The 17,513-nt window shown below is 50.1% G+C and overlaps 1 protein-coding gene across 10 annotated transcripts in view; it reads left to right on the top strand.

Moving 5' to 3' along the window:
- MBNL1 (muscleblind like splicing regulator 1) overlaps positions 1-16,526 on the top strand; it is a 60,160-nt gene extending 43,634 nt beyond the window's left edge. For 5 of the 10 annotated variants that reach the window (XM_040074127.1, XM_040074119.2, XM_040074118.2 and 2 more), the window contains 7 exons: positions 976-1,233; positions 2,164-2,217; positions 3,004-3,157; positions 8,578-8,613; positions 9,303-9,397; positions 12,345-12,419; positions 13,247-16,526. In XM_040074127.1, the coding sequence (XP_039930061.1) occupies positions 976-1,233; positions 2,164-2,217; positions 3,004-3,157; positions 8,578-8,613; positions 9,303-9,397; positions 12,345-12,401 (654 nt within the window). In that variant the 3' untranslated portion in view covers positions 12,402-12,419; positions 13,247-16,526. The remainder of the gene's footprint in view (positions 1-975; positions 1,234-2,163; positions 2,218-3,003; positions 3,158-8,577; positions 8,614-9,302; positions 9,398-12,344; positions 12,420-13,246) is intronic. The other 5 variants (XM_058421945.1, XM_058421946.1, XM_058421948.1 and 2 more) reach the window with 5 other exon arrangements.
- The last annotated feature ends 987 nt before the right edge of the window (positions 16,527-17,513 follow it).

Raw genomic sequence — 17,513 nt, 5'->3', positions numbered from 1 at the left:
CAGTGGCACGAGGGTTAAACAGCAGCCAGATGACTGGAGGAAAACCAAACCACCACCAAATCTGGGTTGTTGCAGGGATCAGAGCCAAGGTCCTTGAGGAAATACTGATGATCCAAGCTCACAGGCACCCACCTTGAACAGGAAATTCCATCCACTAAAGGGTTTTATTTTTATGCAGCCCCGTTTGCTTTTGTCCCTTTGTTTCCTATGGCCTTTGGAAAACTGGAATGCTGAGTGTGTTTTGTTGGCAGTCCGGGGAGAGCTGACCGTGACAGGAGCCCACGTCAGTCTGTCAGACCCAGGGTTTGCACGTGTGGAGGGGGGCCGGTGTTTGTCACACTGGTGACACAGTCGTGTCTGCGGTGCTGGTGGCCGGGGCCCGGGCTCTGTGTGGGCTCGGGGCTGGCTGGAGCCCTCGGGGACACTGCAGGGACTGTCACCCGAGCAGCTGCAGTGTCTGAGCCCTGCAGCTCCATCTGGCTGCTGGCGTGTGACAGCGGGAGCAGGGGCCGCTCCGGCTGTGGCCGCTGATGTTCCCTGCCTGCCGTGGCTGCTCAGGGTGATGGTGGGCAGCGCAGGGGCTGTGTCATCACTGTGGGCAGCACAGCCAGGTCACAGCAGGGCATGGCCGAGCACCTTGGGGTGCTTGGGTGGTGCCCGAGAGCGGCCACGGCGCGTTTCAGGAGACAGAAACAGCCCCACGGGCAGCTAAGCAGGAGCCAGAATGACACCTGCTGTGTACTTGGCTCTGATCACGGTGGGGTTTCATGCTCCCTGACTTCAGAAGTGGCTCTGGAGAATCCAGTCCCTGCTGCCAGGTCCCTGAGCCCTCCATCCCACTGCAGTGCACCGCCTGGGCCAGGCCCCCTTCCTCATGGTGCCCTTGCAGCCTTTCCGGAAGCTTGTCTCTGCTCCAAGCCCTGCCTGCAGCACCCATCACCAAATCTAAGCGGCGTTCTTTTCCTGGTGTCACAGGTGTGTCGAGAGTACCAGCGCGGGAACTGCAACAGGGGAGAGAACGACTGCCGGTTCGCTCACCCCGCCGACAGCGCCATGATCGACACCAACGACAACACGGTCACCGTCTGCATGGATTACATCAAAGGGAGGTGCTCCCGGGAAAAGTGCAAATATTTTCACCCTCCTGCACACCTGCAAGCCAAGATCAAGGCTGCCCAGTACCAGGTTAACCAAGCTGCAGCTGCCCAAGCAGCAGCGACTGCAGCTGCCATGGTGAGTGTGGGAGCACTCGTGGACGTAGATGTGCATTGAGGAGAGGCAAGGGTGGATGTGTGTTTGCCCTTGCTGAGGAGGGTGCGTGTGCTTGGGGACCCCGGTCACTACACGGTGCAGTGAGCTTTCTCAGCATGTGGTGCCAGATCTGCTCTGAAGTAGTTGCAGACCATTGAGGTGTTGGACTAATTTTGCCTGTTGATGTACGGAGTACCCGTGTGTACCTCTGCGTGTGCCCACATGTGTGTGTCTGTACGTGTGGGCTACTTGTGTCTCTGTATGTCTGTGTGTGGGCAGATGTGTATCTGTCCAGCTGCACAGCTAGATAAATCCGTGTTTAGTTTCTGTAAGTCCGTGTTCGTAGAGGTGTAGTTTGAAGTGGATCTGACGGTGTTTCTGCTGTACCCGTCCCGTGTCCCCGAGGGCTGGCGCTGGCTGTCCCGGGCGCTGCTGCAGGCCCGTAGCTGTAGCAGCCAGGTCTGGGAGCACCCAGTGAGGAGCTGGTTTGGTGGTGAGGCGAGGGCAGCACCGGGGGGGCTGTGGTGGCAGAGGGTCCCGCCTGTGCTGAGCCCGTGGGTGTGGGAAGCGGAGCACAGCGGGGCCGGCGGGGCCAGGCGGTGGCCGCGGGCTCCGGCACGGTGCCCGGTTCTGGTGGCCGTGAGCCCCACAGCCCGCCAGCCTGGCTGCTGCTGGGGGCCGGGCTGGGGCGGCTGTGGGCACCCCCTGCTGCCCCCCGCCCTGCCCGCCGGGCCCGTGCATGCCTAGTCTTGTTACCGTTGTACACGGCATCCGGTGATTTGTTTTTATTTGTTTTTTCTCACCTCCCCAAATGCACTGCTGCCCCCATGACGCACCTCTGCTTGCTGTTTATGTTAATGCGCTTGACCCCACTGGCCATTGCCATCATGTGCTCGCTGCCTGCTAATTAAGACTCAGTCGGCTGTCAAATCACTGAAGCGACCCCTCGAGGCAACCTTTGACCTGGTACTATGACCTTTCACCTTTTAGCTTGGCATGTAGCTGTATCTTAGAGTCGAGTTTGGGGTTAACGTGTAGAAGCGGAGCGTCCCGGTTTCCCTCCCCGCGTCCCCGGCAAAGGGCGTGCGGGCGGCCGGGCCGGGCCGGGCACCCTGCAGCCCCCGCACCCTGCCGGCCCCTTCCCTTCCCTTCCCGTGCCCTTCCCCGTCCCCCGTCCCCTCCCGTCCCTCCCGGGTGCCGGCGCAGGGGCGTTGGCATGGCTTGGCGGCGCGGAGGCGGCCGGGGCCGGCATGCGGCGCGCTCTGCATGCCCGGGCAGCGCTGGGGGACTGGGGTGTCACCGCGGCCCTGCCATCCGCTCCGGACGGTGACTATTAACATGGCTTCTACGTGTGATCCTCATGGAGCTAGCAGTGCTGCTTGCCCCAGAGCCTCGCTCCCGGCCCAGCCCGAAGCTTTCCCGTGGTGTGGTACTGATGCCGGTGCCCGTAGCGGCTGTCCCGCCGGTCCCTGTGCCGCTCTGGTGATAGGCCAACAGTGCTCCCTGGAAAGCTGTTCCCTCGCCTTTTATTTGGTAGTTCAGTCTGCTATGCCGCTTGCTTGCTCATGGAGAAACATGATGCTGCCTGGTTATTTTGCCTTCTACTGATTTTTCTTTTTCCTTTTTTCTCTCTCCTTTTCTCCTCCCTTTCCCCTTCCCCCCCATCCTCTTCCACACCCCACCCACCCCCTCCCTTTTTTTTTTTTTTCTTTTTGTTACTGGACTTTATTTTTGTACCCATCCACCATTCAGGGAATTCCTCAAGCTGTACTTCCCCCCTTACCAAAGAGGCCTGCGCTTGAAAAAACCAATGGTGCCACCGCAGTCTTTAACACTGGTATCTTCCAATACCAGCAAGCTCTTGCCAACATGCAGTTACAGCAGCATACAGCCTTTCTCCCACCAGGTAAGTGCTTCACTGGCAGCTCTTCAGGGGAGGGAGAGGGGCGCTTCTGGGACAAGCACAGCAGGAGGCAGCTGTTGGTTGCTGGTGGCGAAGGCGGTGTGTGCTGGAGGCCACGGGTGCCAGGCACAGGCAGCCCCTCCAGGCACGGCACAGCAGTGCCCCGTGCCCCTGGGCACAGGAGGGGCTGCCTGCGGCAACTCTGGCTTCTCTCTGCTCCTCGCAGAAGCTGGGTGGGTGTTTTCCAGTCTAACACAAAATCGGCATCGTGCTCTGTCACCCCAAATCAGAACTTGAAATCTCTTCTCTCGTTCCTCTTTCCCTGGTTTAACTGCTCTTCCTTCCACATCCCTCAGCTGTTGTGCTTGTTTCCCTGTAAGACCCCTTGGCCTTGGCAGTGGTGGCTCTGAGTGACACACACAAAGGGGTTTTTTAATGAGGTTTTAATGAGGTGCAGCAATCCCAGGCAGCACAGGCAGTCTCACAGGTAGAGAAACACAAACCTACACAAGAAGTCACAGTTTGGGCCTCTACCACTGATGTCTCAGGGTTGGTCTTGGACTGAGTTAAGCCAAGTGCTTGTTCCCAGCCAGGAGCTCTACACTTGTCCTGGTGTAATTCCTGAAGAGTTGATGCCTGTACTATGTACCAAGCAGAAATCCCTTCACAGGACTGGTGATGGGACATAAAGTGCTTTGGTTCTGTTGATGGCACAGCATGAGAAATGATCTCTGGTATGTCCTGGGAGCTTCTGCCCTTAGTTACACAGCTGAGGTAGTTTGTTACACCTGAACCCACACTAAAGCAGCACCATCGTTCCAGGAGGTGTGCAGAGCCCAGCTGGTAGATCTGTACTCAAAAACGGGAAAGAGTCTGTGGGGACAGCCCTTCATAATGCAGACTGGGAAGGGGAAGAAATACAGCTAATCAGTCTTTACCCCAAAATATAAAGGATTTTATCTACAGCGAGTATGTTTCCAGGAGTATAATGCCCTTTACTGTTCTGTCTTGATCTGGCATACAACCAACATGTGTACTTTAAATGGCACAAAAATCAATTTCTTTATCTAGTCCATTTTAATAATTCAAAAATGCATTGCAGCCATTGAAATGTATCAGTAAATGTTGCAAAGCTTGCTGGAGTCAATAGTAAGATGGGTTGAGTAAGCTGCGGGTCAGATCCCTAGCCCACATATTAAAATCCATATAAAAATGCTTATGCAATCATAGACTCATGGTTGAACCACAGAATGGTTTGGGTTGGGAAGGACCTTAAAGACCACCTCATTGCAAACCCTCTGCCATGAGGGAACACCTTCCAGGAGACCAGGTTGCTCAGAGCCCCATCCAGATAGACTCAGAATCCTTCCTATGAATGTTAAACAATTCATAGACCTCTTTTGGCACAGCATAACCAGTGGAGTCTGTAAACTGCAATTTTCCGGCTTCCATGAAAGCAACGAGGGGCTGGATGGTTTCTGGAAAAGCTGGAGTTGCCTTTGTGTTTCCCCTTTGAACTCATGAGCTGAGGTTGTGGTTTGTGTGTCCCAGACCCCATTTGCACCTCATCATAGACTGGGGTCTTTCCCATTGGCCCTTGACACACCTTACCTCAGCTCTACCTCCAGCAGATCCACACTGAAACCTCCAGGAGCTTGGCAGTGAGCCTCATTAGACCTTTCCTGACCACTGAAGTTTAGTATATGTTACACAAGAAAAGTAAGGGAGTTTTTAGCCTGAGCTATTATAAATTCTCTCTTTATATTTTTCAGATAGCAGCAGTTTGAGCTTTCCAGTAATCCAGTACTTTCCAAAAATGTCTTTGAAAAATGTCTTTGGCACCTTACCCTTTTTAGTTTTTCCCACTTCCAATGAACTGGGATCAGTTCCTGTTTGGCACAGTCACCTGGAAGCAGAGTTTCTCCATCTGTCCCTGCGAAGCCACGAAGAGCACAGAGTGTGGGTGCCCCCAGCTCCACGGCCACGGAGCAGGGCCAGGGCAGCTCAGTTGGATCTGAATTAAAGTGACATTTTTCAGGTTCAGACAGCCGAGGTGTAAGTGCTCATTTGTGTTCCTAGTTGCTCCAGGCAGAGTGCAGGAGGGCTGGAGGGCAGGACACGTGCAGAACCTACACAGGGTGGGTGTGCCTGGGGTTGGTCCCCTGTGGGCAGTCTGGGCAGGACCCTCCTCTCTGCAGGGCACCTCACTCCTCGTGTTCTGTTGGTACTCACTGGTGTTCAGAGAACCTCAGAGACCTCTTCTGAGTTGTTCTGGCTGGGTGTGTGCCAGGGATGTGAAGCACATCCAGGGAACATCCACGCCTGGGAGTGGACACTGCACTCCAGCACACCTTAAGCGGTTAAATGTTCTTCAGACATTCGCGTCACCTCTCTCAACTGGAGCTCTGTGCACAGCTCCCCTTGAGGTGTCCCCAAAACCTTGGCTGCTGGAAGCTGTCCCCAGACCGAGAGGGGAGTTTAGGGGTGTTACAAGAAGGAACCAGGAGCATTTGTGCTGTGGAAATAAGGGGGATTGGTTAGTCTGCTGAGTCAGAGGCTCTGCATGCCTTGCTGGTGTTCACGGCCTCTTTGGTCCCTGGTCCTGGCTGCCACCTCAGGACACCTCAGCACAGGTGGGTGACCCTCCTGCTGTGAGTGTGCAGAGCTCCAGGTCCTCCGACCTTCACCTGCTCCGTGTCCTGCAGCCACTGGGAGCTGTCTGGAGTGCTCCTGTGGGCAGCTGAGTGCCATCCTGCCCCGTGCCTCAGCTCCCTGTCTGCTCAGGAGTGCAAGGGCAGCCGTTCTGCCCTAGGTGTGTCCCCCGGGTGAGCAGAGTGGCCTTGAGAAGCGAGATTCTCCAGAGGAAGGGATCAGTTTGGCAGGATGCTCCCAGGAGTAGATGCTGGGGTGCAGCTGCAAGGGGCAGGATTGCAGAAACCCAGAGCCAGCGAGGAAAGGCTGCAGCCACCTCTGCATCATGTTAACCCGTTGTGTATTTGGTCAATTACTGCAGCTTCAGCACCAGAGACCCCCTTGTTCCTGGCAGGGACTCAGTGTCCAGAGGCTTTCCTAAAGGACTTTCCTCCCTGGGGCTGCTGGGCCTGTGCAAAACCACTGCTCTCCCCTGAAACATTGGGGAGGAAAAGGTCACCCAGCACTGCTCACCTCCACGGGAGTGCTTGTGCTCTCTGGAGTGTTGTTTTTAATAAGCCTTTAGTAGATTGGGCAGAAAAAATAGGCTGAGGGGAATAATACAAGGGAGAAAAGAGAAAAAATAATTAAAACTACAGTAAACCTAGAATATTTATAAAAATAGCTTTATTGTTCAGCAGAAATAATCTGGTTGTGAAGTTATGGTCAGTTATGTCAGAATATCCTCAAATTAAAATTCTGCCTTGTGCCAAACAGCCTGGAAACATTGAAAGTGCACATTCATTATTCATGTGTTCTTATCAGTCAGTCAAAGCTTCTGAAGTCAAGCTGAGTATTAAGATCAAGGCAAAAATTATTTTTATTACTGATAGGAGGGTCATGTAGTATAATTTCTGTGTTTGGGCATTATGCCACCCCAGTAAGTGTTCTACTTTCTGCCTCATGTTCATTTGCCTGAATTCCCTTTCAAAAACTGTGTGCACTGGTCATAATATTAACGATGATCATTCAGGCTGAAATTTGGAGCTTTTAACTGGAAAGCTTTGCAGGGATATTTCAGAGTCGTGAATACCCCGCCCATGTGTAGCCTGTAGCACCCTTGTGCCTGGGGTGATGCAGCCTTGCAGCTCTGATGGAGGGTGCTCAGCCGTGTGAACGGGCACTTCTGCAGAGCCACAGCTCCGGGCTTCTTTGGAACCCCAGTAACGCCACTGAGAGCCCAGGACAGGGACCAGGAAAGCAGTTTTGCTTACTGTTTGTACTTTTTAGCCAAATGCTGCTCCATTTTTTAATCTTGCAAGTGACTCCATTGGCTTCAGCCCTGATTTGTGCCTGGGGAGGTCAGGAGAGGCACCTTCTTTTACCTTTCCTTTATCCTTCCTTCACCCTTTCTTTACTCTTTCTTTGAGTGTTCTCAGTCTCTTCCATGACACAGAGGAGTAATTGGGAAACACGATGATGCCCTTGCCTTTGTTGCCTTACAGATACAGCAGTGACAGAGAATAACCTTGGCCCCAGCAGTAATTAAACTCGACTTCTTCCCTGCCCACTTAAATGCTCCTGAGGCTGTGCATCACCCCCAGCCTTGGCAGGGCTGGAGCCCTTTCCTGTCCCCAGCACAGTCACGGGGTGTCACGGAGGCAGCATGTCCTGGCTGCCTCTGCCAGTCTGCTAGGATACATTTGCATTCCACAGCAATCTCATTCCCAGATTTCAGAGCTGATTTCAGTTTCTGCTGTGTCAATCATCATTAACAGTGTTAATAAATGTTATTTGTTAGATTAAAGAGTAAATAATTTATTAAAAAATGGATATTCTGGAAGATCAGTGTATGTTTAGCATCCTGGAAGCAGAAACAGGAGATTGTGCGATCAGTCTGGTGGAAGGTATTTTGCTGTGTAACGTAAAGAGAATTGCCAGCTTGGTGATACTTAAAAATGATGCCAGAATCACCCTAAAAACACCTTCCAGCTCCTGGCTCTGGTTGCAGGGCAGGACTCTCCAGGTGCTTTGTTGTGTGGTCTGAAGGGAGCCGGGGCTGTGACCCCAGGCACCAGCAACTTAAAATACATCTGACAATGTGGAGCAAGAGGCTGGAGAGGTGCTGCGGTGTCACCATGGGCTGCACAGGGCACAGTGAGCATTCAGGCACTGCTGGAGAGGAGAGGAGAGGAGAGGAGAGGAGAGGAGAGGAGAGGAGAGGAGAGGAGAGGAGAGGAGAGGAGAGGAGAGGAGAGGAGAGGAGAGGAGAGGAGAGGAGAGGAGAGGAGAGGAGAGGAGAGGAGAGGAGAGGAGAGGAGAGGAGAGGAGAGGAGAGGAGAGGAGAGGAGAGGAGAGGAAGCTCTATCACCTCCCAGCGTCCATCTGTCTGGTCAGGTCCAACAAGGACAGCAGGGCTCCAGGCAGGGTGAGTTTGAAGTATCTCTTTTGAGCTGAGAAGAGCAGGGAAAGGACCGTGAGAGGGCTTGTGTGGAAAGGCAGAAAGGTTTCAGGAGCTGTGAGTTAGAGCTGAGGAAGGTTTTGCCGGCCGTGCTCGGGGGCCAGCACGGTCCCAGCACAGCTCCATCCGCTGCCCTGTCCCTGAGGCCTCGTTCTAACGGATCACTGTGCTATTGTATGGTTTGATTGTGCTGACAGTTACATGCCACTGTGCCCATAATAACAATTTTTCTTCTTTGTTCAAATGAAATTTCTAATTACACGTGTGATGGGTTGTTTTAATTCTTTTCCCTTTCCAAATCCACCTTCCTGTTGCAATGCATGATGAGCAGGCTCAATATTGTGCATGACACCCGCTACAAGTGTTGGTAGGTGCCAGCTTTGTTTCTTGATTATCTTAAACCTGTGGTGCAGCTCACAGACCCTCAAAATCCACTGCTAGATTTAACGTACAGCCCTCGTGCCAGTCCATCTCCCCGAGCCTCCTGCACTAACACCTGTCAATTAAATGTGATTGTTTTATTTAATTGACATGGACACGTAGATGTTAATTTTGTACAGCAGTTTTTAATTGCACATTGTTCCTTGGTGGATTTTGACTGGACTATGAGTTCCAGTGTTTAGAAACTATCTTGTATTAACTAAAGACTGTATCTTACCATAGCCACGTAGCTGCATTCTGTCCATCTACAAGATTAATTTCTGTTAGCAGTAAATATTTGGGTTGAATTTTTAAAAGGCGAAAATTTGTAAATATAAGGGCGTTGAAAAAACTCTCCTGTTGTTTTTCATATCAAAATGGTAAAAGCTTGTTTGTGTCGATTTTCTTGATTTGATGGTAACGAGCATTTTCCCCTTTTTTTTCTCTTTCATCTGCCTCCCCTCCCTCCCGGAATGTTGTCCTGCTTTGCACTGTGGTTGCATGTCACGCGCTGGCAATGATGTCTCGGGCTTTTCGCTGTGGTAAACCATGCTCAATGACCCTCCCACGTGTCGCTCTGGTCCCATACTGCTACACTCTTCTGTATGTTTGCTTATTTGATTTTCCTTCCGAAAGTTCCCATGGTGCACGGTGCTACGCCAGCCACTGTGTCTGCAGCAACAACATCTGCCACAAGTGTTCCCTTCGCTGCAACAGCCACAGCCAACCAGGTTTGCTAATTTACAGCTTTGTTCCTTACAGACAACTCGAAATCGGTGCTTTAATGAGCATGGGGGTTTGGATCTGACCTCTTGTTGGCCTACACATTCTCTCAGAGGGCTGCAGCACAGCTTACTCAGCCCTTAGCCGTGCTCCAAAGGTGCTGCAGCTCCATTTCTGATGCTAAAAATAATTGACAGTAGAGTTTCTGACTCAGTCTTGACATTTATGGGCCATGCTGCTTATTTCTGCTCTCAGGGATGCAAAGAGCAAGGGATAATACACAAACCCGTGATTTATTTCCATTCCTGTGGAGCCAACAGCTCCTTTCAGTGCAGAACTCAGGGAAAGCCAGGGGAGCCTTTGTGCAGAGGGGTTGCAGGTTCTTGCAGTCTGAGTTTAGCAGTCCAAGCATGTTCTGACTCTCCTCTTCCAAGAATAAAACAAAACCCTGTGAGCATGGGCCACACAGAAACTTCCTTGAAACCTTTGTTCTGGCCTAGTGCTTCCTTTGGAATGGCCCATTGCTTTGAGCAGAGCTCAGTTAAGAAGATGCCCAGTAGAGTCTGGGTTTGTTTCTCAATAGCCACCCCAGTCATTGCCATGTTTGGATGTATTTCAGGAGTATGAGAGTAATGCTTTACCCCATAAGTGATTAGAAGTCCTCCCAGGAAAGCCAGAGCCAAAGCTCTAAAGATAAGTCCCTGGGCCAGAGGAGGGGCTGGAGCTGCACCTGAGCACAGGACGCTGTCAGAAGGGCAGATTTCTGTACAACACCTGGCTGAAAAGTGCAACAATAAAGACATTTTTAAGAGCCTCCTGTTCCTCTTCTAAAAGCAAGTTATTTTTTGAGATTTTCTGAGCAGTTAGTTGTCCCTGCCATGGAGCTGTCAGTTCTGGTCTGATGTGCAGGTCTTGCTTGCAGCTCAGTGGGATCACATCTGTGCCCCTAGAGGAGGGAGCTGGGGGCTCTCCTCAGCGCTGTGCAGGTATGGTGCTGTGTGTGGCACGAGCTGTGCAGGGAAATGTCGATGTTGAGGCAGGCTTCCCTGACACCCTCGGCTCCTGGCTCGGGACAGCTGACTCCTCAGGACACCCAGAGCTGCGCAGGGGGCCCCAGGGCCTTTGGCTATGAGCCTTTGCACCTTTACCTGTTGAGCACTACCATTTTGTGCTGCCCCAGCTGTACGTCCCTCGTTAACCTGTCTGTTTCCTCATCTCTCAAAAACACAATTCCCAAACGGCATCCCTGCAGTGACACATCCCTGCAGTGACACCTAGGTGTGCACACCCCGAGCCTCCAAAGGGACCTGGATATTGTAGAATTCCAAAAACAGCCCAGGTTAGTGTGCTCAGCAGCTGGCACGTTCTTCTCTTGAGAAAAGTTTGCGGAATGAACAGCTCGCTCAGGGCTTTAAACCTGGCCTAAGAATTTCTGTTTTGAAAAGCAGGTTCATAGGCAGGGCTACCTCTGCATATGTGCCATCACAGCCAGCAACCTCCTGTATGCCCAAAATCTCTTAATATTGCAGTTTATTGCACCGGACAGTTCCTTTCAGTGTGTCTCTGTATCCTGTGCATGTCCTGAGGGTTGTGAGAACAGGACAAGCCACGGAAAAAGTCGTTATTTTAAAATCACCTCTCTGTTAGTAACCATGCACTTCCCAGGCAGATCACAGGGAAAACCTGCTGCTGTAGAATCTGGTCATTTCATGCCTTTCCTCCCCAGAGCCTCATAACACACTTAGTGCAGTCCTGCAGCCAAACCTCCATATATACATATATACCCATATATGTATATGCCACGTGAGCAATGCTGAAGGTATTTAATGCCACCCGATGCCGTGTGCCTGCATGCCAAAGGCTAAAGCTCCGGCCCTCCACCTCCCCGGGCTGGTGTTGAAGGTCCTTGGTCTGTTCGCCAGCACTGCCCCTGATGCTGCTCCAGTCGGGTGCCGCAGCCTGTCCTGCAGCAGTAGGAAAACATGGTATGAGAAGCTTCATTCTGCTCCAAGCCCATTTCTGTGGAGTTGGCAATGCTGTGATGTGTGAGCTGCCAGGGGAGGAGAGGGTGCGCGGGTGGAAAAACAACAGCAGGACGTGGCAGTGCGTTAGCTGAGGAGAAACCCCCCGTCCTCTTCACTGGGCAGATTGACAGGCCAGCCTTGGTGCCCCGCAGGTAACAGGGTCTTTCCAAGTGCCACGGCCCTTTGGGGCTGTGCAGATCCCCGTTGTGTCCCAGTTCCCTGTGCCTGGGCGCAGGTGCTGCGGGCCAGGGTGCGGTGTCACCTGTTAGTGGCACTGCTGGCAGCGGCTCCAGTGTAATCCTGGCCTTTCCAACGGGAAACCGAGCCGATGGGCGCTGGAGGGGAGCACGTGCTCGGTCCTGTAGGTGCAGCCGAGCGTTTTGGGAGCTGTTTCCTGCCTGGGGAGGCTTGGCTTGCTGGCTGCTGGCGGTGCCACAGCTGCTGTGGGGAGGGCAGAGCTCTGCTCGGCCGGGGATTCTCACCAGCCGTGAAAATCAAGCTCAGGGCATCGTAGGTTTGGCATTCAAAACCCAGGACAGTGACAGCAGTAAACACTTCACAAAACCACACTGGAACGAGGCCACTGTAGAATTCATCATCTGAGACAATGAAAGCACAGAATTTTGTGTAGGCCAACAAAAAGGGCTATTTTCAATTACTGCACTGCATGACTTGTAGATGTTAACTTCTCCTATTTCCTGAACAACCAATAATACTTATTTATATTTGTCCAGTAGTGCTTAACCCAGTGTTTTCCAGTTGTAAGTTGCTATTGTAGCGCTTCGGTTGACTTTAACTTATAGTTACGATATAAAATCCACCAACTGACAGCTGATCCTCCCTCTCCCAAAGTGATGTTCTGTAGCAAATGCTGTGCCTCTGGGTGGGCTCCTTGCACGTGTCACTCACTGTTTACATTTCTCACCTGTAGATACCCATAATATCTGCCGAACATCTGACTAGCCACAAGTATGTTACTCAGATGTAGACATTTGGTCATCAAACAGTAAGTTCCCAATGTGTTGTTGCTGTATTTTTTTCTTATTCTTGTGTGTGTAATTTGTTGCTGTAAGGGACAGAATGTTTTCATTTTCTTTCTAAGAGAAGCAGAAAGCTCTGGGGGCAGAGGCTCTGACCCCCTGAGGGGCCATTCCTCTCCCATGGCCAGCACTGGCCACGTCATGTGTCAGTTTGTACATGCCCACCCAGCCAAATCAGCGTTCACAGAGGGTTTTATGTTCTCTCTGTGGTGGCCTCAGCACTGACCTGAGCTCAGGGGCAGGCTGGGGCGAAGGTGATTCCATCCGGTTCTCTGCAGAAAGAACGGCTTTTAAATCTTAAAATTTGGAACCCCAGCATTTCCTGGGTTTGGAAACTCCTAATTCTCCTGTTTTTGTGAGATTCCACCCCCACAGCTATCGGATGGCTCCTCCTTTGTGTTACCTTCCTCTCTCCTGTGCCCCATTTCTGCCGTGTTTTTACTGAGTCCCTTGGCCATAATGGATTTATTTTTGAGGCTGAGGATTGACCCTTTGGCCACAGTGTGTTTGTAATCACAGCTGCTCCTTTCAGCTGAGCACAGACATTGTTAGACTGCTGGAGTGATGCTGGGAGGGTGGGATGCCGTGGGATGGGATGGATGGAATTCCTCGGGTGGGATGGGATGGGATGGGATGGGATGGGATGGGATGGGATGGGATGGGATGGGATGCTTCTGCTGCTGGAGGGTTCCTGCAGGGGCACAGCCCCCTGTGCCATGTGAAGCTGGGGCTGGTCTGACAGCGAGTCCTGGCCGTGCCCAGAACGCCCTGTGCTCTTCCCTTCCCTTCCCAGATGGTATCGGAGGCGAAGAGGCCGGATTTGGGAGGGAAGAGGCCGAGCTCATTAGCCATAGCGTTTGTAAATACTGTCCAGCAGCACCGGGAACCCCTCAGCAGTGACATCACACATTGCATGTTAACGAGACGAAGCGAGGCCGTGGGACTCCACTGCACACTGTTGCCTATCTACTTTGTACATTGAATTGATATTTGTGCTGAGGTGATCTTGTTGTCTAAGCCCGCAGCACCGTCCGCCTTTCCCTTGCCCGCTGCCCGCACCACGGGCGGCGCCAGGAAAGGCCGACGATGCTGGAACCCGAAATCTATTATGTATTGGTACGTCTGTAGACCAAGATATAATTTTTTAAAGTAAGTTTATTTCTTTCAAGGTTTACAAATAACGAAGGTGCACCTTGTATTTAAAATTGCCATTATAGACGAGAGCGTGCATGCACAGTAATTTTTGTTTAAGAGTAATATTTTTAATGTAATAGATTGTAGGAAATGAGAAGAGAGGAATCTGACAGAGATGAATGTGCCAAGCGAAACCACAACTGTGTATATTTTAAAGCACATCAATGGCTTTAAGTACCACGTTGTTAAGGATTCTCATGAAGTGCCATAGACTGTACATCCATCAGAGTATTATTTCTGCAGTGTTACTTTCAGAACCACGTTTTCACTGACTTGATGAGTACTGATCAGTCGAAGGGCACCGTTCTGTTTCAAACCAAAGCTGTCTCAGAAATGGCCAATTGCTCCTCACAGCCAGCGGGCAGCACCAGAGAGATGCTGCGGCCGTGCAAAACCCTTCTGGACAATGTTACCTATAAACTCTCCCAAGGCGTTGTGTGTCATATTTATGCATATTTACTGTGTAAGGTGAGCTGCGAAAGGGAAAAGCCATTTCTGAGACACGGAAACAAATGTTTGAGGAACTTCTTTTGCTCTATTTATAGCCTCTGTCGCCAGTCACAAGGACTATAAATGTTTTGCAGAGATGGGTTTCACTTTAATTCATCAAGTCCCGCATCTGCGGTGACTCTAAACAAAGACGCAGAAGCACTGACAGCAAGATGCATGACAAACCAAAATAGGACAAACGAGATGTTAATTAGTGTAGAAATTGGGTGGGTTAATACTCGGGTGAGTTTTATATGTGATTTTTTTCGTTCAGATTAACTGCTTATAGCCTTAGAAAGCCTTTACAAAATAAAAACAAAAACAAACAAATAGATGTGCATTCAAGTTTTAAGAATGGATTCATCCAAAGGAATTCCTTTTTGTGGTTTGGATGTTGCAGCCAGTAAAGGATATTTTTGCTCTGTTCAGCCAGGGGCTGCCTGGGGCCAGGCCCCGGGCGGGCAGCGAGGGAGAGGCGCGGGTTCGGTTGTAGAACTCGCCATACTCCGAGTTTACTGCGAGTTTTTATGCTTGAGAGAGATGCTTTATAGATAAGAATGATGTGTTGATTTTCCTGATTGTACTGTACATCTATTAAAGCCTTAGATTATTACATTACGGGTTAAAACCCATACCAATGTAATTTCAATCGTGTTAAGAAAGTATAGGTGACTTCACATGTTATTGTAGTGACTTACCATAGAGAATTTACTTATTTTTTTCTTGTTAAAAGTGTAGTTTTTATTTCTTACATTTATTAGCTCGTTTTCATTTTCTATTACCAGTTGATACCATTTCAGTTCATAGAATTTTGTTTTATTAGAGTTTACCGATGACTTTTTCAAAATACAAAAAAAAAAAAAAAGTAGTTTTCTTCATAACATACTCAGTTTCGAGTCTACATGTAGTGTCTTATGAGTACTCGTATTATTGTTAACTAAATGATTTCTATTTTACTGATCTAATATGACAATGTAAGAATGTCAGTCATTGTTAGTTCTTGTCTAGTTTTCATTAAAAGAACAAAGATCTTTTATATGGATATCTTATAATTATATAATCATTGCTAAGTAAGAAGTTAAGTTGTTGCTATGGCAACAATCCTGGCAGACAATTGAGTAATATTTTGATGATTTATTTTGTTTGTAATTAGTTATTATGAGAAAAAAAAAAATCTAGTTCCTAGATATTAGAATAAAATTTATTTTCTACTGTATCCATTTCAAATGTTAAAATATTGTTTAAATATTTTTTGAAATCCCTGAATATCAGGCCTTGTTATAAATAAGCTGCATAATCAATAGATCAAGGGACTTTTTGTTGATAATCCAAATACTCAAAGTTTACGTAACAAGAATTTTAGTGTGCGTGTGCAAACTCTTGAGGGTTGATTATGCTGCAGTTGGGACGTCGAGAGCGAAGGTTGACTTTTTGCACTTCTGTATATAGTCAAAAAAGAGAGAAACCTGTATAATAGTAAGATCTTATTTTGAATAAAAATGTCTATAATTACAAGGAGTTTTGTTAAGGCTAAATAAAATGACAGGCTGAACAAAATTGCTTGCAAAAGTGGCACAGAGTTAGCACTCCATCCCCCTTCCAAAAAGTTGCTTTGCTTTATGTGGACAGCTTGTAGTTTGCCAGGATTTTTTCAGCTGGAAAGATCTGCCATCCTTCCGAGATCTCATGACTGACAGAAGCTCCACTGGGTCAAATCTGCCTTAAAATAATTAATAAAAAAAAAAAAGGAAAAAAAGAAAAAAAAAAAAAGAAAAAAAAAAAAAGGAGGTACTTCAGCCCATCCAGGGAATCATGGCTCAGATATTCCGTACATTATTCAAAATCTACTGCATGTTTAAAGTATCAAAATATATTAAAGATATATGCTATTCAAACCAGTTTCTGACAATTTCAGTGGTTTCTTGTTCACAAAAAAAAAAAAAAAAAAAGATTCTTCAAAACAAATACTGACGTTCACAGAGTTCAACCATGGACAGGCAAACGGAACAGCACCCGTAGCTGTAGGTAGGGGATTTTTTCTCGCTGTAGTGGTCCTGTTCTTTTAGCAGGTGAAAAACATCCTGGGAGATGTTCCCTTTTCACGGAAAGCGTTGCAGGAGCCTGGGCATCCTGGAGCAGGCGTGGGGCCGGGAGCTCACAGCAATCAGTAATTAACTAACGAGCTGCGCTCTGCAGCCCCCGCTTCATCTGCTGGAGGGACGGGCGCGCTTGGGTTTGCTCCTACGTAACCACAGACTTACTTTGGCTTGTAGTTGCTCAGTTATGTACTCTGTCCTGGGCTGCAATTTGGGTTTATGCTTATTTTATTATTACTGCTATAGTTGACCTTGCTGTATGGAAAAAAATAAAGTGAAATTGCCCTAATAAAAGTTCTCTTTCTTAATTTTCTCCTCCTCTACCGAGTTCAGAGTGGCTCCACGAGGTTGTGTAGGTTTGAGCGTGGCTGAGCACTTGTGGCACTGTCCACAGTTTGTCTGGGGCTTTGTTTATTTTGTTTATTTATTTATACTGGGGCTTTTCTGCACCTGCACGTTCTGTCCTCAGGGTGTGTATTGAAATGCCACCTGCTCAGGGTATTCCTGTTGGCTCCAGGAGGTGAATACAAAGCACCAGGATGCTCTGGATCAGCCTCAGCTGCCATTACCCTCCTGTGGCAGCGCTTCTGAGATTCGGGGACACACCAGGAACCCCAGCTCCTCCCTCTGCGGGGAATGGGGGCACAGGGAATGGGGGGAGTGGGGAATGGGGGCACAGGGAATGAGGGGAGTGGGGAATGGGGGCACAGGGAATGGGGGCACAGGGAATGAGGGGAGTGGGGAATGGGGGCACAGGGAATGGGGGCACAGGGAATGGGGGGAGTGGGGAATGGGGGCACAGGGAATGGGGGGAGTGGGGAATGGGGGCACAGGGAATGGGGGGAGTGGGGAATGGGGACACGGGGAATGAGGGGAGTGGGGAATGAGGGCACGGGGAATGGGGAGAGTGGGGAATGGGGACACGGGGAATGGGGGCACAGGGAATGGGGGGAGTGGGGAATGGGGGCACAGGGAATGAGGGGAGTGGGGAATGGGGACACGGGGAATGGGGGCACAGGGAATGAGGGGAGTGGGGAATGGGGGCACAGGGAATGGGGGGAGTGGGGAATGGGGGCACAGGGAATGGGGGGAGTGGGGAATGGGGGCACGGGGAATGGGGAGAGTGGGGAATGGGGACACGGGGAATGGGGGCACAGGGAATGGGGAGAGTGGGGAATGGGGGCACAGGGAATGAGGGGAGTGGGGAATGGGGGCACAGGAAATGGGAGTGGGGAATGGGGACACAGGGAAGGAGGGGAGTGGGGAATGGGGATACGGGGA

Source organism: Hirundo rustica, chromosome 10, assembly GCF_015227805.2.
Source record: "Hirundo rustica isolate bHirRus1 chromosome 10, bHirRus1.pri.v3, whole genome shotgun sequence".
NCBI lineage: Eukaryota > Metazoa > Chordata > Aves > Passeriformes > Hirundinidae > Hirundo > Hirundo rustica.
This window is presented reverse-complemented; position numbering and strand designations above follow the sequence as displayed.